Source organism: Ochotona princeps, chromosome 4 (genome assembly GCF_030435755.1).
Source record: "Ochotona princeps isolate mOchPri1 chromosome 4, mOchPri1.hap1, whole genome shotgun sequence".
Classification (NCBI taxonomy): Eukaryota; Metazoa; Chordata; class Mammalia; order Lagomorpha; family Ochotonidae; genus Ochotona; species Ochotona princeps.
The window spans coordinates 52,322,628-52,347,000 of record NC_080835.1 but is presented as its reverse complement, the minus strand read 5'-3'; the positions used below and the strand labels follow the sequence as shown (position 1 = coordinate 52,347,000).

At 44.4% G+C, this 24,373-nt stretch overlaps 2 protein-coding genes and 1 pseudogene across 2 annotated transcripts; 1 reads left to right on the top strand and 2 right to left on the bottom strand.

The window, feature by feature from the left end:
* Window positions 1-497: 497 nt before the first annotated feature.
* On the top strand, window positions 498-1,135 carry LOC101531910 (adenylate kinase 4, mitochondrial-like; annotated as a pseudogene).
* A 2,165-nt stretch (window positions 1,136-3,300) lies between these two features.
* On the bottom strand, window positions 3,301-6,071 carry LOC101536559 (T-cell ecto-ADP-ribosyltransferase 2-like; the record flags this gene model as incomplete). The annotated part of the gene is made up of 2 exons (XM_036492446.2): window positions 3,301-3,627; window positions 5,360-6,071. Coding segments are annotated over 2 exons (783 nt in total), but the record flags the coding sequence as incomplete, so codon positions are not given.
* A 7,654-nt stretch (window positions 6,072-13,725) lies between these two features.
* On the bottom strand, window positions 13,726-18,007 carry LOC131479995 (adenylate kinase 4, mitochondrial-like). Its single transcript, XM_058662297.1, has 2 exons — window positions 17,264-18,007; window positions 13,726-13,847 (listed from the first exon to the last, which is right to left on the bottom strand). The coding sequence occupies exons 1-2, from the start codon at window positions 17,934-17,936 to the stop codon at window positions 13,726-13,728; spliced, it is 795 nt and encodes a 264-aa protein (XP_058518280.1). The 5' UTR covers window positions 17,937-18,007.
* Window positions 18,008-24,373: the final 6,366 nt, after the last annotated feature.

Below are 24,373 nucleotides of genomic sequence, written 5' to 3'. Positions count from 1 at the left end.
AGTAGCTGTGCAGCAGCCCTGAAACACTAGGAACATCCTGGAACTTCTCTCTGAGTGAAATGAATGAAGAACAGTGCAGGCTTAGCAGGCAAGTGGTTCTCATCCCCACTGCACATTACCCAGGCAGTCCAGCCTGAGCACCACCCGTGTTGTGTTCATTCAGAATCCCTGGACATGGGGTTCAAGGCATGGCATTTTTCAAAGGCCCTAGGAAGATTTTAACACATCTCATGCATCAGGTGCCATTGATAGTTAAATGTTACCTAACATTTACAAAACAGTTCCTAGACATCACGTGATGATGGGGAAAACATAAGTTGTATTGCTGATGGAAAGCACGGGTCTTCATAGCAGTCTGTCCTGTGAAAGTGAGGGCCTTGAGAGGGGCGAGTTCCCTCCTCAGCAGACAGGGTCCAGCAACAAAGTTCCTGGATCTCCTGCCCGGGTCGTCCCCTCACCGAGGCAATGGCTTCTACACTCCTGTGCTAGTCATCATTGGGCTGCCCGGCTCGAACAAAAGCACCATGTGCCAGATGATCACCCAGAACTTTGGCCTGAAGCATCTCTCCAGTGGCCACTTCTTGCAGGAGGACATTAAGGCCAGCACGGAAGTTGGTAATATGGCCAAGAAATACCTAGAGAGAGGCCATTTGGTCCCAGATCATGTCATCACATACCTGATGCTCTCGGAGCTGGAGAGCAGGAGTGGCCAGCACTGGCTTCTGGATGGTTTTCCGAGGACACTAGTACAGGCTGAGGCTCTTAATAAAATTGTGACCTGGATCTAGTGATCACCATAAACATTCCGTTTGAGACATTGAAAGATCAGCTCAGCCGTCATTGGATTCACCCTCCCAGCAGAAGAGTATATAATATGGACTTCAACCCACCTCATGTGCTTGGAATTGATGCCATCACTGGGGAAGCATTAATCCAACAAGAGGAAGGTAAGCCTGAGGCAGTTGCTGCCTGGCTAAGACGGTATAAGGACACTGCGAAGCCAGTCATTGAGCTATACAAGAGCCGAGGAGTGCTCCACCAGTTTTCAGGGATGGAGATTAATAAAATATGGCCTTATGTTTACACACTTCTCTCAAACAAGATCACACCTATTAAATGCAGGCATGCATTCTGAGCTTGCTCAGTGGAAGAATCAGGAAGATGTGTCCAACTTAGAAACTAGCTGTGATAGCTTGCATCATCTTTTCTAGTTTACATGGTGACGTGATAGGAAAATTAATTGAATAGAAAGAGCTCACAAATCAGCCCTCCTGCCTTTGAAGTGTCTCCTTCCACATGTGGCCAGCCCTTCCCAAGGAAGCAAGTGTAGGCTGGAATTGAAGCGTTGTATAACTTGAGCTCCAGCTGACTTCTGATGGCCGTCTTGCTGCCATAGCAGCCTCCTTTTACCCACAATGACAGTACTTCCTGGTTTTTCCCATACCCTATGGCTGTTGAACCACATATGTGACGCGTCCCAGGCTTTGTCTCAGGTACTAGTGGATGTGTTGTCCTAATGACAATGGAATTGAAGCTGTTGCTCTCAGTGGGTGATTCTCTGATTGTGATGTTTTCTTGAGTAAGAATGATTCCTTCTCGGCATCCATGCTCCAAAGAATGTTTGCTCTTTGGAACTTTTGGATTGAAACATTTTGACTTCTAAAAAAAAAAAAGAAAGTGAGGGCCTTGACAGGGAAGAAAAAAACTTCAAGAACTAGAATGAGGGTGTTAAGGGATTTGGTGATTCAATCCCCATGGAGCCTTTGATGGTGAAAGTGTTTCCCTGTCTCTGCTTTCCCTGCTTTGTTGAAGGCCCTGAGGTCTGCTATGACAGTTCCTTTGCAAGAAGAATTCAGTTTTCCTCATACCCCTCCACTATAACTGTAGCAAACTGGTGACTAGGACAGGATCCCACTTTACCACGTGGCATAATGACAAAGCTAAGCTTGGAGAAGAAGTTTGCCAGCCTTCATGCATTCTGCCCAAGCCCACTAGGAACATAGCTGTCACTGAATCAGCTGTGTGGATTACACGATGGCCATAAGAGAAAGCATGGGTTGGGATCTCCTGGAAATTGATTTGTTGGTGCAGTGATAGGCAGAGAGAGTAGAGAAAGGGCCTGTGCCAATACAGGCATTGGGTACAGGGCAGAGATGGCCTCCCAGTGGAGAGGGAGCAGTTCAGAAAGGACACCCTTGGGATATGTGCCATAGAATCCGACTGAACTTTGTTATGGACCAGTAGGTTCACAGTCAACAACAGCTCATATGCAGCTCTGTAGGCCTGAGCCGGACAGTGAGGAAATGACCCATTTAATACCAGGAAGAAAGTAACTTTACAACCACAGTCTACTTGTTTCCGTCTTTCTGCTTGCTTCTTTCTGTTTCAGCCTCTGCTGCAGCAGATTCTAGATTGCTAAGGAGACCCAATTAGATCCTTAAACTTGTCAAAATATGGTTTTTGCATATACACTACTTAACTGCTACCTCTAAGGAAATGAAAGGCCTGAATGTGAAAAAACTAATCTCTGAAACCCTTCTTTCAAAAATGTGTTAAAATAGGAAGAAGTTTTTTGTTTGGTCACTAAGAGATTTGTGACTGGCCTTGCTCTGATTTGAAACAGGCTAGTCAATAAACTGAATGCCACATAGGGCCTCCCAGGAATCTGAGAGAACAGGTATAGGCCAATCTCATTCATTTTTGTCACACACACCATCAGTTGTTCCAACACCATTTATGGACTTCTCCTGGCTCCAGGCTCTGTACCTGATACCCATGTTGGCACAATCCTGTCTTGATTCATCTATCATTGCACCAGCATGTTCTGTGGTGTGCCATGTGTTGATCTGGCTTTTTCCTGGTAGTTGGTGGGTTTGGGGCAGTGCAGTTCTCAGATGTGATGGGCAGAGACTGGGGGTGCTTAGTGAACCGCTGTGTTAAATACATCTGTGAGAACTATGACACCTCACCTGCCTTGCTCTAGCCACACACCAGAGAGGGTTGGCTCAGCTCCTGGGAGATCACCAGAGTGGGTGTGAGGTAAGGAATCATATGGAGCTCTTATTAAAGTGAATGGGTAGGGCTCAGCAACTGCTTGATTTCTGGCTGAGTAGTATAAGGAGAGGAATTTTTCTAGCACAGCCCTTGTATTTATGGGTCACTCAATCAGGATTGTAAGAACGTTTATGAGAGATGGTAAATCCTAACTTATGAGTAATAAAAATGTCTGCATCAAACATACTCCTTAGAAAATTTTCTTGAGCAAATACTATAACACATAGATATATCTAATCACAGAGAAATAAGCAGTGACAACGAAAGATTTATTTCTTGAGATTACAGTACTCCTTATAGCTTGGGCAGGTGGGTGGAATTGAAGTCTATTGCTAATAATACATAAGAAAAATACTTTGCAATTGCAGCAGTGTCTTGAAGCCAGAAACTTCTCTAGAGTGGAAAACTTGACACAGCTCACACTTTGGCAGTCAGATCCAGTGATGTCCTCATGCTTCACAAATTTCCTACAGAAGCAGGCAGCTGGATGGGAGGTCAGAGCTCAGTAGGGAGAAGCAGCTACAGGAGCAGAATCCCAGTCAGCAGCCAGAGGGATGCGGGGCTTTTTTCTTCCTGCACATGGGGTGAAGAGAAACACAAGTATCAGTATGGGGTTGCTTGAGAAATTGGCCTTCCTGACGTTGGAGCTTCTTTTGAAACCCTGAAGTGGTGGATCTGGGATTTCCTGTACCTAGTTGTACTCTTTTTTTTTTTTTTTTAAAGATTTATTTATTTTCATTACAAAGTCAGATATTCAGAGAGGAGGAGAGACAGAGAGGAAGATCCTCCATCTAAAGACTCACTCCCCAAGTGAGCCGCAATAGCCTGTGCGCTCCGATCTGAAGCCGGGAACCAGGAACCCCCTCTGGGTCTCCCATGCAGGTGTAGAGTCCCAATGCATTGGGCCATCCTCAACCGCTTTCCCAGGCCACAAGCAGGGAGCTGGATGGGAAGTGTAGCTGCCAGGATTAGAACCGGCGCCCACATGGGATCCCGGGGCGCCCAAGGCGAGGACTTTAGCTGCTAGGCCACGCCGCCGGGCCTGCTAGTTGTACTCTTTACACGAGTCCTCATGCAGGAGGATGCTGCTAGGCTCTCATCTGTTGAATGTCTTTCACTTTAGCTGCCTGGTTCCTCACTCTAATTGCTTTGTGACTGAAGTGGTAGGATCCACTTCCTCACCTGATATTCCCAGCCTGCCCAAACCTGAACATTGCTCATGTGACCCAGATCCACTGGGCAGCATCTTTCCTCTATCAGGTAGGCTACTTGGCTAGCCTGTTTTCATTAGGTTTGATCCAAATTCAAAATTCCTCTGCATAAAGCTCCGGGTCCTCCTGTAGTGGCTGTGTAGATATCTTTCCACCTAAAGATGTCCAGTATTTCTCACAGGCCTTCACAGTATGAGGATGAATTTGGTTCATTCTGCAGCTCAGACACACTTCTAGACTCATAACAAAGCTTAGCTGACTTCCAAATTGTACATGAAAGCCCAACCTCAAGGCAGGCATATGACCACCTCTGGGTATACATGAACAAGGAGACAGCATTGTTGGACTACAGACAAATGATCATCAAGTAATGGTGAAGGATGTCTGAGATACATGTGAGGGTCTCTGTGATGTGAAAGAGAGTCAACATTTGTTATGCCAAGTGGTAGATTGTGAGCATCTGCCTCATAGTGCACACAGCAGCACTTTTGAAGTTTCTGTGGCTTCTGTCCTCCAAATTACATAAGGACACTGGCACACATCTTGCTCAGGCAGCTTAAACAAAGTCACTGTGCCACTGATGGTGGAGCCGAATATTAGGTGAACTGGTGTGACTCTGAACTTAGGGCAGTGCATATAGCACAAGGTAAATTTTTGCCCAAAAATCTCAAAGAAAGCTTACTACTGGGAGCAATATGCAAATTAGGTCTTGAAAGCTAATTGCTCTGCTGAAACTGATGCTGTCTGTCTTTGGGTGACATGATATACAAGCAAAGGAGAGATTTCAAACCCCTGATGATGGGTATTAAGGCCTGGAGGCCTGAGAGAGGACAGCTGGGGAACCATGACTCATGTTGCCTGTTGTCCAACAGGAGACCTGTGAGTGTGGTTGTGCTAGAATCATCCATGGCCCTGAGACTGAGCTCTGTTCAGTAGTCCAGGACAACAGCTCTGGCCTTACAGGAATTTCACACTCCTAGCAGTTGCCTGGAGGCTCCTAGCTCTCTGCCTTCGGTGTTTTGAGGAGGGAGAGCATCCTCTCTGCTAGTGTGTGATGGTCCCCACTCCCACCTCCAGCACAGACCCAGACTCACCTACTCTGTTGAAATTGCTGTCATGGTCTTTGTAGAAGCAATTGAAGTTACTCTTCATGGTTTGGGGTTTTTCAAGCATAATGGTGTTATATTTTTCCTGAGGTTTCTTGTTGATGGTGACTTTCTGGTATTCCTCATAGCCTGGAATCAGCACTTCCTTCTGATCTGGATACTGCGAGAAGGCTTCAATATGGACACCCTTGCATGTGTTGATGATAAACAGGGTCCCATTTTCACCAAGAAAATGCATAGCAATGTTACGCTCTAGAGATGATGAAGCAAACTGGCCAAATCTTACATTTCCTTTGCCTCTATAAGTAAATCTGATTTTAGAGCCTCTGTAAACCATGTAACAGGTACCTGAGTTGAGAAGTTGCAGTGCTCTGGTCAGGTAATAGTGGAAGCCTTTGAAGTAAAATGTATCATTATTTGAAGCGAAGTTTCTCACAGCTCTGTTAAAAGCAAATGCAATAGACCCAGTATAGGCCACCAGAGCTGTTCCATGGAAATTATTGAATTGGGAGGGGTAGCTTACAGTATTCTTTATTTGCTTCCAATGTTTCTTGGCACTTTCCCATTTAACTTTGAGTTTTTTATTCATGCGCATGTCTTCTTCTAACAGCCGGGGTGCAATTCTCTCCATTTTGTCTACGCAGTCTACGTACTGATCATCAAATGCAGTCTTAGCCATGTCCAGCTGCTGCTGGCCAGCCACCTGTCAGGGAGGATAGAAACCTTGAATCTATTGTCCCAGGATCAGCATCTGCATGTCACTGCCCAAGCCCAAGGTATGGATGTAGGCTCAGCATGAGATCTCACGTGTTCCCATCATGATGCTACACTTGACCCTTGAGGAGCATTAGGCTGGCTGTAGTGGGAGAAGGAAAAACTAAGCACTACAAATCCCCTTTGTTTATGGGTTCTGTTTTAACATCATTTTTCAGATTCCTGCTTTCTAATTGTCTATAGGCATAGACCCAACTCCAGGAACTCTGTTGTCTTAAAGTCAGTAGGCCATGGCAGGGGGTGGGCAAAACATGTTACCTGTGATGTCAGCAACCCAGCCAGCACAAAGAGGAGAACTGAAAAAGCTGTCCTCATCTTCAACAATCACTGCAAACAGAGATGAGACAGTGTCAGGGATGAGCATTAGCTTGGTTCATCAATTCTCTTTTGGTTTATTTTTGTTTCATTTCTTTCCTGTGGTTTGTGTGGAGGAGGCCACACTTTCATCCCTTGATTCAGGCAGAGATGGGCTGGCGTTAGGAGCCAGGAACTTAGTCTTCAAATTCCCACATGGGTGGTGGGAGCCCAGTGACTTGTGTTCTCATGGTTGTCTCATTAGCCAGCTGGTGAGGAGCCAAGAAGTGAACCCAGATCCAACAAAGCAGGACACAGCATCTTAGCCACTGTTAAGCTGCATGTTTGTTCCCATGATTCACTAGTTGTGTGTTATTGAATCCCCATTTCAAATCCACATTTCCACTCTCACATATCACATCCCAGGATTCTTTGCCAATGAGTCTTGGATCAGAGATTGGTGACTCTGACACTCAGATCCCATATGGAGCTGGCAGGAAAAGATCAATTCTGTGCAGGTGGAGGTACATGTTAGGCAAAATGCCAGTGAGAGAGGCAGCTAATCTTCTAGAATGCCCTGCAGAGGCCCACCATTGGATTCCTTTGGAGAAATCCTGGGAGTCCTCTGATAAACCCCAAAAGAATTTATCTCCTTTGCCAAGTTGATGGCCTGATGGCTAAATCCTCATCTTGCATATTCCAGGGTCCCATGTGGGCACCACAGTTCCTATCCCGGCTGTTTCATTTCCCATTGAGCTCCCTGCCTGTGTCCTGGGATAACAATAGAGGATGGCCCAAAGCCTTGGGGCCCTGCACCCATGAATGAGACCTGGAAGAAATTTCTGGGTCCTGGTATGGTCAGCTCAGCTCTATCTGTTATGACTGCTTGGGGAGTGAACCAGGAGGTAGAAGATCTTTCTCTGTCTCTGATTCTCTCTGTAATTCTTTTTTCTAATAAAAACAAATAAATCATTAAAAAAAAATCCTCTCCCAAGTTAGAAACAAACTAACTCAAGCTTAATACTCCTGACTTTCTCTCCATGTTGTCATCTCTCATCATGATCATCTTTGCTTTGCTAACTGCAGGGCCTACTGAGAAGTCATGATTTTTCTGTTCTTTCTCAGGGGATTGGAGAAAGCAGTCTCATGCTCAGCCAGGCCCATAGAGGATGAGGAGTGATGGTTCCTCTGCTGGGAACAGAGGCTGCATTCATCATTGCTACCTGCGTGCAGCCCTCAGCAAAACTGGACAATTTTCTGCTGCACCCTAAGACTGTGGTGTGTACTTCTTGGTCTCCATAGGATAGTGTTTGTCCTAGACCTTATGCAGAGAGGGGCTGTGAGCTGGGCCTAATAATTTCTGGTAGAACCTCCTGCTGTAATTTCGGGCTTCTCATTCCCTGACCCATCAGGACAAACTCACTAGAAATGATTGACTTTGAGAGTTGGTACTCTAGGAGAGCCAATCCCAACTCTGCTCATGCTGGATTGATGAAAAGAAAGATCAGTGCCCATAAATGAGTTCAAGTGTGCTGTGTACATTCAGAGTAACCTTTGTTTGTGTGCAATAACCACACTTGCCATTAGAAACCTTCCTTCCAGCCAGGCATGTTATCCTAGTGATTAAAGTCTTCTCCTTGCATGCACTGGGATCCCATATGGGGACTAGTTCGTGTCCCTGCGGCCGCACTTCCCATCTAGCTTTTGCTTGTGGGTTGGGAAAGTGGTCTAGGATGGCCCAAAGCCTTAGGACTCTGCACCCACGTGGGAAAGCTGGAAGAAGCTGTGGGCTCCTGTCTGCTGGCTCCTGGCTCCTGGCTTTGAATTGGCACAGCTTCAGCCATTGCGGCTGCTTGGGGAATGAATCATGGAATGCAAGATCTTCCTATCTGTCTCTCTTCCTCTCTGTAGATCTGACTTTCCAATAAAAATAAAATAAAATCTTAAAATAAAGAAACCTTGCTTCCATAGGATATCAATAAAACATTTCTTTTAATTTGTGGAGGGCTAGACAGCCTGCATGTCTGCTTTTCAAAAAAAAAAATTCTGGAGGGTTTGGGCAATAGCCTAGTAGCTAAATCCTTACCGTGTATGCAGCAAGATTCCATATGGATGCTGGCTTGTATCCCAGCTGTTCACTTCCGTGTAGCTCGCTGCTTGTGGCTTGCAAAAGCAAAAGATGGCCCAGAGCCTTTGGACCTTGCACTTGCATGGGAAACCTGAAAGAAGCATCTGACTCCAAGCTTCAGAATCAGCTCAGCTCTAACCATTGTAGCCAGTTAGCAATGAACCAGCTGATAGAAGGCCTTTCTCTGTCCTTTCCTCTGTAAATCTGTCTTACAAATAAAAATGATCTCTTTTTCCAAAAAGGAATTTTCGTTTTCCAAATAAGATCCTACCTCCCCAATTCTGCTTGCAGTATTTCTTTTGTCCAGTTATTTTTAAAAGATGTATTAATTGTAAAGGTTATAGAGAGAAGGACAAAGAGAGATCTTCCATGCTCATGTTCACTTTCCAAATGCCTACAACAGCCAATGCTGTGCCAGGCTCAAGACAGGAGTTAGAAGCTCGATTCAGTTCTTCCATGTGGATGCAGAGGCCCAAGCTCTGCTACCTTTTGAGGCATATTAGCAGTTAGTTGAATCAAAAATGGAGCAGCCAGGACATGAATCTGTGCCCATATGGGATGCTGATGTCACTGGTACCTTTACTTACTATGCCACAATGAGGACCCATCTTTCTTTTTTCTTTTCAAGGAAGAAAAGAGAGAGTGAAATACAAAGAGAAATTGATACACAAATTCAGCTTCACTCACCAAATGGCTGCAACAGCCAAAAAGCCAGAAAAGACAGAATTCCATCTGTCTCCCATAGATGCCAGGGTCCAAGTACTTGGGCCATCCTCCCCTGCTCTCTCAAGCTTCTTAACAGAGCTGGATCAGAAGTGGAACAGCTGGGACCCAAACTAGTGCTTGTATGGGTATCACAAGAGAAGGCTCAGCCCAGTGCACCATGATGCCAGCCCCTTTGTACTCAGCACCGACATTGTGGCTTGGGCTGTGGATGCATAACCCTGGAACACCACAATCACTCAACCCCCAGATCTTCACCTAGCCTCATCCTAAGCCTCGTTGATCCTCAGTGTACCATCCTAATTCTCTTACCTGAGCAGAGGACGGCACTCAGAGGTGACAGGTCCCTGATGTGCTGTACAGGATTCCGTTCCAGTCCCTCTCCTCCAGCAGAGCTTGAGAAGACAGGATGGCCATCTTTTTATCTTGAGCAAAGAGGTGCTTTCAGTTTCAGATGTGACTGAATAGGAAGAGGGCTGGTGTATAAGCTAGTTAGCATGTGTTTTGCTGTGGTCTATTTTCTTTGCTCTTTCCCAAGGAGAGGCAGGACTATCATTCGGGGCTTGCAGGTAGATCCCACAGAAAAGCAGTGATTACTGATGGATTCCTCTGCCTGTGTTTGGTTTTACAAAAGATTCGAAAGGATTAGGTCAGGTCAGGGGAGAGGTGGATGCCTTTAAGGTGCATTCTGGCACTCTTAGTCATGCCTTAGTAGGTTTTCAGCACCTGGCTCCAATGGGCTCTTGAGCTAGCTGAGCATCTAAGTCAAATGATTTTTCATTTGGTGCAGTTTCCTTTGACATGTAGAACCAGCTTCTGATGCTGGTTCTAGGTCCTTGTGGTGAACTGACTGGCCAACTGGACATAGCCATTTGGTGGTAGAGAGCCAAACTCCGCTGTTGCCTCCTATGTGGTAAAAGCAGACTGCACCAAAATCGTGGTGGGGACACTGGGTGTTAGTGTGATATGGATATTAGAGAAACTATTTGGGACTAAATATTTGGGGCTGAATGAGTCCCACTTGAAAATTTCTGATTTATTTTTGGGCAGCTTTGTTTCAATTGCAAATAAACAGGACCCACCCCCCAAAAGGGTGCTGGAGCATGGAGGGAGATGATTAATAAACAGCAAGCTTTATCCATCAAAAATTGGGGGAAAAAACATGTTTTATCCTTTGGTCTTTCTAAGCATCTCAGGCCAACTACTTGTAGTACAACTAAGTATATACACCACAAATTAATGGAATACTCAGTCAAAAACTTTGTGGTTATTGTTTTCACTTCTTGAACACATTTTTAAATGTTTTTAATGTGTTTATATAGTATAAATAACATGGTCCCCCAAGTAAAGTGAGACACAGCCAGGAATGCTCCATTAGGCTAGTTTGCACATCGTGAGATCCTTAAAAATGACTGACCTCCAACAATATGTGCAAAAATATAAAGTTTGGGTTCTTTTTGTCTTTCTTGCCTGCAACTTCAGGTTGCAATTGGGACGGGGCGGCCATTTGGGTGTGGCGCTCTGGTCAATGCTGTCCCTGTGAGGCTGCAATGTGATCAGATAATGGCAGCCATTTTTGCTTTCTTTTAAGATTACCTTTTCTGCTTATCCCATCTAGTCATCCTCCTGAATACTCTCCTTCTAGGTGCCAACATTGTCATCTTCATCATCTTTGGCTGTTTGTTTGTTGCTGCCTGGGCCTCCGTATCTTCATCTCCATCCCTCTCCTTTGCCCTCTTCCACGTCCACCTCCACCTCTACATTTTCCTTCATTTCAGTCTCCTTCCCAGCTTCCTGGTAGTTCTGCCTTAAGACCTTGGTGGGGCTGTCAGAGCTGGTGTTCAGGGCTGCATCTTGTAGGGTGGCGTGTGCAGGTGGCCCGAGGCAGTGATTTCACAGAACTCCAGAGCCTCGAGATGGCGATTGGAAGCAGGTCACTTTGCTAGATTTTCCAAGGAGAAAGCCTAACTTTTTTTCTGGAATCATCTAGATCTACAAATTTCCATGTTTGGTGCTGAGTTGTTCTTGGTGGATGGTGCCAAAATGAGACTACGTACTGTAGAATTGCATGCGATGATATTGGCCAAAAATATATCAATTGGACCCAGTGATAAAGCTCACTACTAAATCAGGTGCCTGGATGCAGGTGTACAAACTTGCTGGCTTGCAAAGAAGAAGAAGAAATGCAGGTCTGAGCTCAGGCAAAGGCAGATGGATGTTGGGAGTAGGGAGATGCTAGAGCCTTAGCTGGAAGCCTTGTGGGGAAGGGGTCAGGCAAGCAGCACTGGTTTGCAGGAGCCAGGGTAGAGCACCGGGGGGTGGGTGCTGCTGCAGCTGGGGCAGGGGTCTGGACTCCCTGGAGCTGGGACACAATCAGCACTGCTTGTAGTCAGGCTGAGGCAGCGTCAAGGGCTGATGGGAGCATACTAGAGGTAATGTGGGGGCCTGGCGTGTTAGCCTAGTGGCTAAATCCTTGCCTTGGATGCACTGGGATCCCATATGGGCACAGGTTCGTGTCCCAGCTGCTCCACTTACCATTCAGCTCTCTGTTTTTGGCCTGGGAAAGCAGAAGTGGATGACTCAAAGCCTTTGGACCCTGCCCCTGCATGGGAGACCCGAAAGAACCTCCTGGCTTCGGATCAGCTCAGCTCCAGCCATCATGGCTGCTTGGGAAGTGAACCAGTGGAAGGAAGATCTTTCTGTCTTTCCTTGTTTCTGTAAATCAACCTTTCCAATAATAATTTTTTAAAAAAAGTGTTCTTTTTTTATTGGAGATTTCTGTCTAATTCCAATCTAGCCTGTCCTGGTCAGCACCAAGGCTTATCACCTTTGACTGTATATTGTTTTAGGACATGCCTGGAGGGACTGTCATTTAACAGCTGATGGACTAGTAGAGCCTGAGGTAGATGGACATAAACCAGTCCATCTGAAGACAGGGAAAACACCTGCTGGGCAACCCATAGCTAAGATCAGGCGTCTTCACAGGGAATTCAGAAGGGCCAAACTGTAACAGGGCAGGCAAGGCTGCCACTTATCTGTTACTGGCATCCCATGCGGATGCCAGTTAGGGTCCCTACTGCTTTACTTCCCAACCCAGCTCCCTGCTGATGCACCTGGGAAAGTAGTGGAGGATGGCCCAAGTGCTTGGGCCACTGCATCCTTATGATGACCCAAAAGCACCTGGCTGCTGACATTGGCCTCACCCAGTCCTGGCTGCCTTGATCCGTGGGAAGTGAACCAGTAGATGAGAGATCCTCCTCCACCATTTTTTTGTTTTTCTCTCTACTTTGTTTCTCTCTCTCTCTCTCTGTAACTTTGCCTTTAAAATGAATAAATTTTAATTTTAAAAAGCTGTTAAGGCCTGTGTTTTGGTGTAGCACATTAAGCTGATGGCTGCCACACAAACATCACAACTGGAACACAGTTTGGGTCCAGGCTGTTCTGCTTTGATCTATCTAGGGAGGAGCTAAGTGCTTGGAACTCTGCTACTGTGGTGGAACTCTTTTTAGTTGGAGCCCTGGGCTTCTGGCTTCATTGTGGTTCAGTCCTGGAATTGGGTGGGGGGGGACATCAGTAGATGGAAGATTTCCTCTCTTTTTCTCTCCTTTTTTATCACTCAGCCTTCCAAAGAAATGATAAAAATTTTGTATTAAAAAGTGCTTAACAAGGGTAAGCACAGTGGTTCTACAGTAGAATTCTGCACTTGCAAGTACTGGCAGCCCAGGTAGGCACTGGCTCGTGTCCCAGCTGCTTATGCCCTGGTAAAGCAGAGAAGATTCCACAAGGCCTTGGAACCCTGCACTCATGTGGGAGACCCAGAAGAAATTCCTGGCTGCTGTCTTTAGATTAGCTCTGCTATAGCCATTGCAGGTGAACCAGCAGATGGAAAATAAATCTTTTTAGAAAGTACCTAAAATGACAAAAATAAATACAATGAAAACTCACTACTAAAGTCAAACTCGACAGCTGAATCCCAAGGATACCCTCCTGGCCAATGGATTCCAAGAAATAAATGGTTCACAATCTTTTAAAAAATTTTTTTTTAATTTGAAAGGCAGAGTTACACATGGAGGAGAGACACACAATGAACCTCTATCCGTGATTCACTCCCAATTGGACATAATGGCTGGAGCTGAGCCAGTATAAAATCAGGGGCCTGGAACTTCCTGTAGGTCTTCCACATGAGTGCAAGGGCAAAAATGATCTTTGGCTATCATCTGCTGCTTTCCCAGGCCACACGCAGTGAGCTGAATGGGAACTGGGGCAGCCAGGACATGAACCAGCACCCATACGGAATGCTGACACTGCAGATATGGCAGGCAGAGGATTAAATTGCTATGCCACCACTCTGCTAGGCCATACCCAAGCCTTTACCCAGACATTGTCAAAGGTTTGCCAGCAGTTCTTCTAGCCTGGAATGTCACAACTGTGTGGTCTACTGTGGTGAGAGTCCTTTGAGGGTATAGATGGAATCCTTGGTCTCTGCCTTGCAATGGAACTTTCGAACCTGTAGGGGCAAAGGCCAGTTATTGGGCACCGTGGGGTCCCTGTAAGGATCTGTGTCATCAGGATTTGGTTCTCACTGAGGCCAGGTCAGGGCAGAGGGTGAGAAACTTCAAAGTGAGTCTGCAGAGCTGTGGGCTGATATGGAAGGGAAGAGGTAGTGCTGCCAACCACACATGTGCTGAGAGCTGGAGTGTGGTCACTGACTTTGGCCACTCTTTGCAGTAACTGAAGACATAACCCCTTTCCAGGGCTGGTGGTTTGGACAGCCTACAAATGTCAGGGCTTCCTGTCCTTGTGGCTGGAAATGTTTTCTCAGATCATCTAAGGGGCCGCTCCCATGCACAGGTGTTTAGTAGTCACGTATTCACATAAATGATCATTGCCAATACCAAGATGGAAGGAATGAAGTGTTCTGGCTTTGTGTTATTAGCTAGGACAATATTAGGCTGGGAATGAGTGTAAACCCAATATAACACTGGTTCACAGAAAGGCCGACTTTTATTTTTCTCTGATACAAGCGGGGCATGAGGCAGGTGTTCGGGTGGATGTGATGGTAGCTTGATTAGATCCTGGCTCCTTGGACCTTTGTGGTTTTTCCATTCCAGGATGTGGCCTGTCTCCTCATAGTCAAAATAAGGACATGTGTGTTCTAAAGAATATGTTGGAGAATGGGAGATACGGATGAAAGTAAAAGCACCAGCTCTCCCTTGAGATCATGAGGCAAGTCCAGGCTACTTTCAGTTTTAGTTCATTGGCACAATCCTGGTCACCAAATGACACCCGCTACCAGGAGGCTGGGATACACAGTCTTTCCTCTGGGAAGCAAGAGGCCCAGCTGGAGATGCTGTTGAAGAGAGTGATAGGTATGAACAGATACAAGCTCAGGAACAGGAACGACCAGTGGGTACTTGTCTCAGGCCTGAGATGCAAGGTGTGGTCCAAAAACTCAGTAACCTAGTGAAGTGCTCTTGTGCAGCATTTTCAGATATCCAACACACACACAAAACCCAGGATGGGCTACAGCATCAACATTGGATGCAGAAACAGCATTCAGTGACTGGACCCAACCAGAGCACATGTGTCCTGAAGGGGAAGACATTGCAAGTCAGTCAGAGTGCTGCTGACTTCATTGAGCATCTTGGCCACATCACGGTGTTCCTGAGGGAGGCTTGGCTTCCCGATGGAGGTGGCCAAGCATTTGTCTTATGCCCAGATTGTGCTGGTGATATTTTGAGGAGTCAGCATTTGTCAAGCCTGTAGTGGGAAACAGAACTAAAAGCTGACATTCTGTAGAGTGATAGAAACTGTCTATGAAGGGAAAGAAGTTAGCGGATAGAACAGTGTCCCAAGCCATGGAACACATATGTGTGTATCTACTGCATGAATATGTGGCAGAGTACATCAGGTGTTCATGTCTGTTCCCGTATGCCTGCAGGGATATATATGTGTGTGCACACATGTACACATGACTCTGCCAGGGTCATTTCTTTGGTTGGTTTGAGACCTGTATGCCAGGAGGGATGACCTTGCATCTGTGGCAGTGACCTCACAAAGCAGACAAAAGAGTCCATGCTAGCCCATTCAGTGAAGAGGGCTTAGAGAGGACCAGCCCTGGATGTGTTTCTTCTGCGTCACATAACTGGACAGCAGACAGCTCTTTTCAAAGGCCTCAAGAAGCCCTGGCAGCCATGTCTCAGCCCCGAACATAGCTGAAGCTTCTGAGACCCCACTGGGGCTTCTAGGTTCAGAAGGTCACAGGTGTAGGTAACTGGTACTCAGGAAGCCCAACTCTGAGAGCCTCCATCTGCTTTGTTCCCAGGTGTTTTTCTATTCCTCTGCAAGCAGAATTGCTAGATCTCACCTGAGTTTACCTCTGTCTCCATGACTTAGCCGCAAGTGGCAACAAATGGCTGCTGTGGCTTGGCTTGGATAAGATTTGGTACCCATATGTAAGATATTGGACTCCAATTTAACAAAGTAATGGTGCTGCATTTCCTTAAGCCAAGGACAGTTAATGACCATGGCTTGGAGGGGGTGCTGGGGAGTGTTTGCCTCAAGGTAATTCTGATGAGACAGTGAGTGGCAAGGCCTGGTTGGGCCCAACTGTGTGTTTTGCTTCCTGACCTTAGAGGTAGTTCCTCCACCTGCTTCAGTGTGGCTGTACTCCAGCTGTGCCCAAGAGCAGAAACAGATGGGCTCTCTGGACTTAGACCAGAGCCTGTATAACCACACGCCACAAGTTATCTTCTTTCCTAAGTGGCCTGTGTCAGGTGTTGACAATTACCCAGCTGTTGCACAGACATACTGATCTCAGAATCCAAGCCTCCTGCTTATAAGCCTGTCAGGATGAAATCTCCTACCCAACTGATACAGGGCAGGTTTGGGGACATCCCTTGGCTCCTGCCTCATGAGAGCTGGCAGCTTTCCAGTTTGCTACACCCAAGGGCTGATTGCCTGAGTTTGCTTCCAGCGTAAAAATGTCAGACACTTAGGTTCTGTTAACTGCAGCAACCCATGTCTGCATTAAAACTTGGTTTTTAGCTAGGATTCAGCTCAGCAATGTATGAAAACCTTTTCCACATGCGAAGACTTGACCTGTATGATCCCAGAACTACAGAGGTGGCTTTTCTCTAGCATGGGGATGCTGGCTCCTCCTGAGAATGACCATTGTTCATAAAGGCCTTCCATTCTGTATCATGATCTTCAATGTTCTAGGGAGCAAAGTTCAACCAGAATGGAGAGAAGAAAGGGTGCATGCTATTTCTTATCAAAGAAAGAGCCTTGGAAGCTGATGAACCAGTGCCCATATACGATTCCTAGATTTGATTTGGAAGACAAGGATATAGCCCCTGCACCATCACACAGGCCCACAGCTGAGGTTTCAATGCTGAGGTTTCAATGCTGCTGTTTATCAGGAAACTGGCCACATTCAAGAAAACAATTCAGTGTTTTTATGGTAAGTTTACCAAGTTGTGAAGCCATTGTTCCATCTGGTTTTTAAAACATGTCCCTTTTAGAACATTATGCTTAAGATCTCATGCACCCATTTAAGTGTCACCCCCTTCCCACACCCAACCACAGGCTGCTGTCTTACAGGTTTTCCCTTCCTGGATGTTTCCTGTAATACTTGATCTCTCGCATCTCTCTGTTATATATGGTATCATTGGTATGCCGTGTGATGTATCAGTACTGTGTTCCATTTTGAATGTGGTGAAGATTTCTTAGGCATCTATACCAGGCCTTGTTCATGCATTCACCAGTTTGTGGGATTTGGGGTTGTTTCTGCTTCTTGGGTATTGATAATACTTCTACTGAGAACATTATCATGCCAGGTCTTGCATGCACATGCTTTCATTTCTTAGGTGGTGATTCCCAGGAGTGGACTTTTAGCAACTGATTATGTTTCTAGAGTAGAAAAGCATATTTGTAGCACAAAGTATCTAAAGAAAACAAAAGGCAAATTTTACCTAAGGTTTTACGGAAGTATTGGTTTAGAAGTAAGTTGTTTGAGAAAAGTGTGTAAACATAAGGCCATATTTTATTAGTCTCCGTCCCCGAAAACTGGTGGAGCACTCCTCGGCTCTTGTATAGCTCAATGACTGGCTTCGCAGTGTCCTTATACCGTCTTAGCCGCGCAGCAACTGCTTCAGGCTTATCTTCCTCTTGTTGGATTAATGCTTCTCCCGTGATGTCATCAATTCCATGCACGTGAGGCGGGTTGAAGTCCATGTTATACACTCTTCCGCTGGGAGGGTGAATCCAACGACGGCTGAGCCGATCTTTCAATGTCTCAAACGGAATGTTCAAAGTGATCACTAGATCCAGGTCACAAATTTTGTCTAAAGCTTCAGCCTGTGCTAGTGTCCTCGGAAAGCCGCTCAGAAGCCAGTGCTGGCCACTCCTGCTCTCCAGCTCCGAGAGCATCAGGCGTGTAATGACATGATCTGGGACCAAAAGGCCTCTCTCTAGGTATTTCTTGGCCATACCACCAACTTCGGTGTTAGTCTTGATGTTCTCCCGCAAGAAGTGGCCGCTGGAGAGGTGCTGCAGGCCAAAGTTCTGGGCAATCATCTGGCACACAGTGCCTTTCCCCGAGCCGGGCGGCCCGAGGATGACTGCTCGCAGGAGTTTAGAAGCCATTGCCTCGATGAGGAGCAGACCCTGGCAGGAGATCCGCGAACTTTCTTGCTGGACCCTCTCTGGTCGTGAGGGAACTCACACCTGTTAAGCGCAGACAGGCATTCTGAGCTTGCTCAGTGGAAGAACCAGGAAGATGTGGTCATTCATTCAATTGTGTGTAGTATTGGTGCCGTGTCCAACTTAGAAGTTAGCTGCGACAGCTTCCAGCATCTTTTCTAGTTTACATGGTGAAGCGATATTAAAATTGATGAGGAAGAGCTCACAACAAGGCCCTCCTGCCTTTGAAGTGTCTCCTTCCACATGTGGCCAGCCCTTCCCAAGGAAGTAAAGGCTGGTATTGAGGTGGTGAATAACCTGAGCTCCAGCTGACTTTTGATGGTCTTGCTGCCATAGCAGCCTCCTTTTACCCACAATGGCAGTATTTCCTGGTTTTTCCCATGCCCCATGGCTGTTGAACCACATATGTGATGCGTCCCAGGCTTTGTCTCAGGTACTAGCAGATATGTTGTCCTAATGACAATGGAATTGAAACTGTTGTTCTCAGTGGGTGATTCTCTGATTGTGTTGTTTTCCCGAGTAAGAGTGATTCCTTCTCGGCCTCCATGCTCCAAAGAATCTTTGCTTTTTGGAACTTTTGAATTAAAACATTTTGACTTGTACTTGTTTTTAAGAGTTTTTATCTTAATGCTTGTATTTTCTGTCACTGTGGACAATGATTGCTCTTACTGCTTTCTAATTTCTGTGCAAATGAGCTGTGCAAAGTGTCTCCCTTAAATTGCTGCATGGCCTCATGAGCTCCTTTTACTATGAAAAAATTATACACCTATAACTCTTCCAGGAATCCTTAAAGGGCGGGGTGAACGTCCACCTTTATAATAGAAATAATAAATCTGTATGGAATTATTGGACTAATAGCTAATTGTATTTTAAAAATGCTGCTAAATAGGATGTTTTTCTCTGAATGAAACACATGAATAGGTGAAGAGAACTGAGCCTTTGGGGATGAGGAAAACATTGCATTAGCCATGCTTAGAGCTGAGTGTGACAGCTCTACAATTACAGAAAAACAAAATCCCATTCCTCATTCCAAAGATGCTTCAAATGAGGTAGCCATAGAGTCTAGAAATGCTTATTAATATTCTGTTATGTTTTATAATGTAACAGGAATAAAACAAGACTTGGCTGGTTTCTAAAAAAAAAAAAAAAAAAAAAAAGAAGTAAGTTGATTAGAAACAGGGAGACAGAGAGAATGATCACCCATCTGCTGGTTCACTCCCCAGATGGCTGCAATGGTTAGAGCTGAGCCAATCTGTAGCCAGGAGTGAGGAGCTTCTTCTGGTTTTCCCACACAGGTTCAGGGTCCAGAGGGTTTGGGCCATCCACTACTGCTTTTGCAGACCACAAGTCATGAGCTAAATGGGAAGTGGAGCAACCAGGACAAAACCTGATGCCCTTATGGGATTTGGAATATGCACGGAGAGGATTTAGCCATTGAATCATTGTGCAAAGGCCATAAGTCTTTGAAAAAATGATTAATTATGTGTTTCAGAGGCAGGGTAGTAGAGAAACAAAAGGGGCCAATATGGTAGCATAGAGTTAAGCAACCAGCTGTTATGCCCCAGCCCTTATATTGAAGTGTTGGTTAAAGTCTTAGCTGCTTCACTTCTAATCAAGCTCTCTGCTGCTACACCTGAAAGGAACAGGTGACCCAAATCTTGGATGTTGGCACTGGTATGGGAGACCTAATGGAGTCTGGTACCTGGTTCAGCTTGGACCAGTCTACCTGGGTCAAATCATGTAGCCATTTGTAGAGTGAACCAACAGAAAGAAGTTTCTCTCTCTTTCTCTCTCTCGATACGTTCTCCTTTTACCCTCTGTCTTTCTATCTTTAACTTGAATTTCAAATAAATGAGTCTTGAGAGAGAGAGAGAGAAAGAAAGTTTTAAGCACTGAGTTTTTTCTCAAATGCCTACAATGTTGCCAAAGCCAGTATCTAAGAACTCAACCCAATTCTTCCACTTGGGTGTTAGGAACCCAGTTATCTGAGCCATTATGTTTGTTGCTGGCATTGGGATCTATCCAAGAATCTCTGGTATAGGGTGTGTCTTATTCATTAAGCATGATGGCTGTCTCTGAAATAGATTTTGAAATCATTTGTAGAGTATGTGAGAGTAGTGATTGGTAGTAGATTTTGAGATTGCAGACAATAAATATCACAGAATATGACAAGTATAGCACAGGAGGCACTGGAAAACACTCTTGTAGCATCATTCAACTTTTCCCTGGTCTGGCTAAGGGAGAAAACCTTGGAGACACCTGATTTAATTTCTGGCAGCTTGTGCCATTTTTTAGGACGGTTCAAAACCTTGGGTTCCTGCACCCATGTGGGAGACTGGAAAGAAGTTCCTGGCTCCTGGTTTCAGATTGGTGCAGCACTGGCTGTTGTAGCCACTTGGGGAGTGAATCATTGGATGGAAGATCTTCCTCTCTGTCTCTCCTCCTCTCTGTATATCTGCCTTTTCAATAAAATAAATAAATCTTTAAAAAAAACAGCTTGGTTCTGGTACAGAAACAGAAAAAGATCAGTGGAACAGAAAAGAAACAACAGAAGAGAGCCCACATAAATACAGGCAATTAATCTTCGACCAGAAAACAGTGCAGGGGAAAAGCCTGGTCTATTCAGCAAATGCTGTTGGGACAACTGCATAGCAACATGCAGAATTAAGAAGCAAGACCTAGCAAGACCCGCACCTGTCACAGTATACAAAAATTAGCTCTAAATGGATCAGAAACCTAAATCTACACACAGAAACCATCAAACTATTAAAGGAAAACATAGGAAGCACTCTTCTAGAAATAGTAACAGGGAAAGACTTAGAAAAGATGCCAAAAGCACAGGCAGTAAAGCCAAAGTGAACAAATGGACTACATCAAACTGAAAAACTTCTATACAGCAAAGGGAACAATTAACAAAGTGAAGAAGCAACCAACAGAATGGGAGAAAAATTTTGCACACTACACAAGTGATAGGGGACTAATGTCCAGGATTTACAAAGAGCTTCAGAAACCCAGGGAAAGTAAAAATAAATAAATATCCTTTAACAAATTGGGAAAAGGAAATGAACAGACATTTTTCAAAAGGACAGATCCAAATGACTAACAGACTTTTGAAAAGATGTTCAGACTCTTTAGCCGTCAGGGAGATAGAAATGAAAACCACATTGAAGTACCACCCAACACCAGTGAGACTGACCTCTATTCAGAACTCAACTAACACCTGCTGGCATGGATGTGGGGATAAAGGTACCTTCACTGCTGGTGGGAGTGCAGGTTAGTACAAGCGTATGGATATCTGTATGGAAAGTGCTTGGAGAATTGCAATTAAATCTGACGTATGATCCAGCTATCCTGCTCCTAGGAATATACCCAAAAGAAATTAAAACTACATATGAGAAGGGGATCTGCAATCCTATATTTACAGCAGCACAATCTACAATAGCAAAGACCTGGAAACAACCCAGATGCTCATCCAAAGAGGAATGGCTAAAGAAAATTTGGTACATCTACTCCATGGAATATTGTTCAGCCATCAAAAAGAATGAAATTATATCCTTTGCAACTAGATGGTCCCAACTAGAGACCATCATGCTCAGTGAAATAAGTCAATCACAATAAGAGAAATACCACATATTTTCTCTAATATAAGAAATCCATCATGCAAATTGGAATGTATAGTGGTGGAGTAATGCAGACTACCATATCCAGAAGTAAAGACACAATTCAACATGCATCACTGCTTCCAAACAAAAGATGGACTCCCAGTGAAAGTGTTGGATATATCTAGATACTGAGATGATGGACTGTCTGACATTGTCTGTACCGGCATTGTTGGGGGACACTTAAATAGCAGACTGATGGAATTTTAACTCCTTATGTCTTCATTATGGGAAAAATCAATAGGGGAATGGAAATTGGGGGAGGGGAATCCCAGACTATACAGAATTGTATGATAAATTTCAAAAATTAAAAAAATTGATAAAAGAATGAAAAAAAGACCCAGTGTTTGTGATAATTCAGTCAGACCTTTTAGCAGTATGCTGAGAGTAATATCCCACTGAAAGACATGAGCTCAAAATGTTTACTTTTTAAGTTTACTTATTTCTTTATTTTTATTATCATTTTATGATACGGTTCCATGGGACCTGGGATTTCCCTTACCAGCTCCTCAAGTCCCCTTCCGCCACTGCACTGAGTTCACGTATATTATTACTATGGTATAGTTCTTCATAAACAGTCATATGTCTATCACTGCAGCCATGGACAATGGCAGAGAGTCCAGTATCCTACTATCAAGATATAGTTAACAGTTTCATTGGGAGTCTATCTTTTATCTGGAAGTAGAGATGCATATTGCATTGTATCCTCACATCTGGATATGATAGTCTCCATTACACAGTTACTATATATCCCCTTAAATGAAAAGCCATAATACAAAATCAACAGCAGGAAGAAAAATAGAAATTTACAATGCCATGAAGTTAGATAACATGCTACTGAATGACTAATGTGTCGCTGAAAAAATGAAAAAGAAAATCAAGAACTGTCTAAAAGAAAATGATGCTTAAAAATTTAATGAGAAAGAACATGTTTTGAAGAGGTGAAACTAAAAATCAAAATCCATGAAATACAGTTTCCATTTATTTTTGCTGGTAAATGTGTTATATATATATACATTTTTAATCCAGTCTACCTATCTATGATTGATGAATTTAATCCATTTACATTCAGGGTTAATATGAATGAGTGGTAGTTTGATCCTGTCTCATTAGCAATGGCTTGTTAATAGATTTAATCTTTCGGGTTTTTTTTTTTTCTGGGATGTTCTTCACATTTGCCTTCGGTTTTGGTGAGTGTTATTCCTTTTCTCTATCAGGAGAACATCTTTAAGTATCCTTTGTAGAGAGCTTTGAAAGAGGCATACTCTTTTAATTTTTCTTTACTGTGCAAGAATTTTATTTCATTTTCAAAGACAAAGGAAAACATTGCTGGGTATGTTATCTTGGCCCAACAATTTGCCATGTAGAGTTTCCTGTGAGAGATCTCTTGTGAATTTAATTGCCATTCCTCTGTATGTCAATTGATTTTTTATGCACACATACACATTGAAGAATCTTTTCTTTACGTTCTGTTGAAAAAAGCTTGATTATCATGTTTCCTGGTGAAGATCACTTTTGGTCAAGCCTGTTGGGAGTTCTGTGGCCCTCCTGGATGTTGTTCCCCAATTCTTTCTCCAGAGTAGGGAAATTTTCCCTTATTGTTTCATTGAATACACCTTTAATCCCAGCTTCTCTTTCTGCACCTTCTGGGACTCCCATAACTCTTACATTTGGCCCTTTACTAGTATCTTTCATTCTTGCCTAATTTTTTTAGCTTGACCCAGCTCTGCTTCCAGTTTTTTGTTTGTTTCCCCTTGGTGACAGGAAATATGTTCTAGTTTTGGGATTCTTTGTTCTGTTTCATTCATTCTATTTTGGAGACTCTCCAGTGTACTATTCATTTGCTCTACTGTATTCTTCATTTCTGACATATCAGCTTTCATTTGATTCATTTCATGTGTGACATTTTCCTTAAATTCCTTGAAATCTTGTATAATATGCTTCTTGTTATTGATAAGAAGCTTTATAACAAGTGTTTTGAATTTTGTATCTCCATTTTCTCGATGTCTTCCTCAGTTCACTCTGAGGCTGGCAAAGGGTTTTGCTGCTTTGCAGGGGAGTCTTCAGTAATATTCATTGTGCCTCTGTTTTCTTCTTTTGTCTTGATCATTGTACTTCTCGTTAGTAGATTCTTCTCCCAGGGCAGTTTTCTAAGCTGTGTCACCCACAGGTCTACCTTTCAATTTTACTTCTTGCAGTTGGCACATGGCTCTTTGTTTGCAGTCTCTTGTGCCACTCCCTCCAGTGAGGTCCAGGTTTGGCTTCTTATGTCAGATTTCCACCATGGTCTCTGTAGCCCCATCTTCTGCCTTACCACTCTCCACCTCCTGTGATACTGTGCTGAGGCTGCACCATTGCCTGTACAATCTTTCTCCCAATTGCAGTATGTCCCAGGATTAGGGACATACCTGGTGTCCTATATAGCTAGATTTTAGGTGATGCTAATCTTGTCAGAACCTGTTGGTTATTAGGTCTGTGTGCCACACAGACCTCTTTTGACCTGTATGATGCCAAAGTTGCTACTAGTTTCCCTGTGGGACCAGTGCAATGCATGTAGCTCAGTGAGTTCACTCCCAGCTCAGCACATGCACAGCTTACTGTTGTCCTTGCAGTCTTAAAACCTTTGCCACACTGTACAAAATGGTGGCTGATGTATCACTACTAGAGTTCTTGAACTGCTGGCCATCATGTCTGAGGGCTACATGGACCTATCTTGGGTGG

Excerpts from the sequence above, each read along its gene's own strand:
- LOC131479995 (XM_058662297.1), bottom strand. The coding sequence starts at position 17,936 with ATGGCTTCTAAACTCCTGCGAGCAGTCATCCTCGGGCCGCCCGGCTCG. Across the intron at positions 13,848-17,263 it reads ATACTTCCGTAAAACCTTAG|ATCCTTACAGGGACCCCACG; the intron begins GTAAAATTTGCC and ends CTGATGACACAG.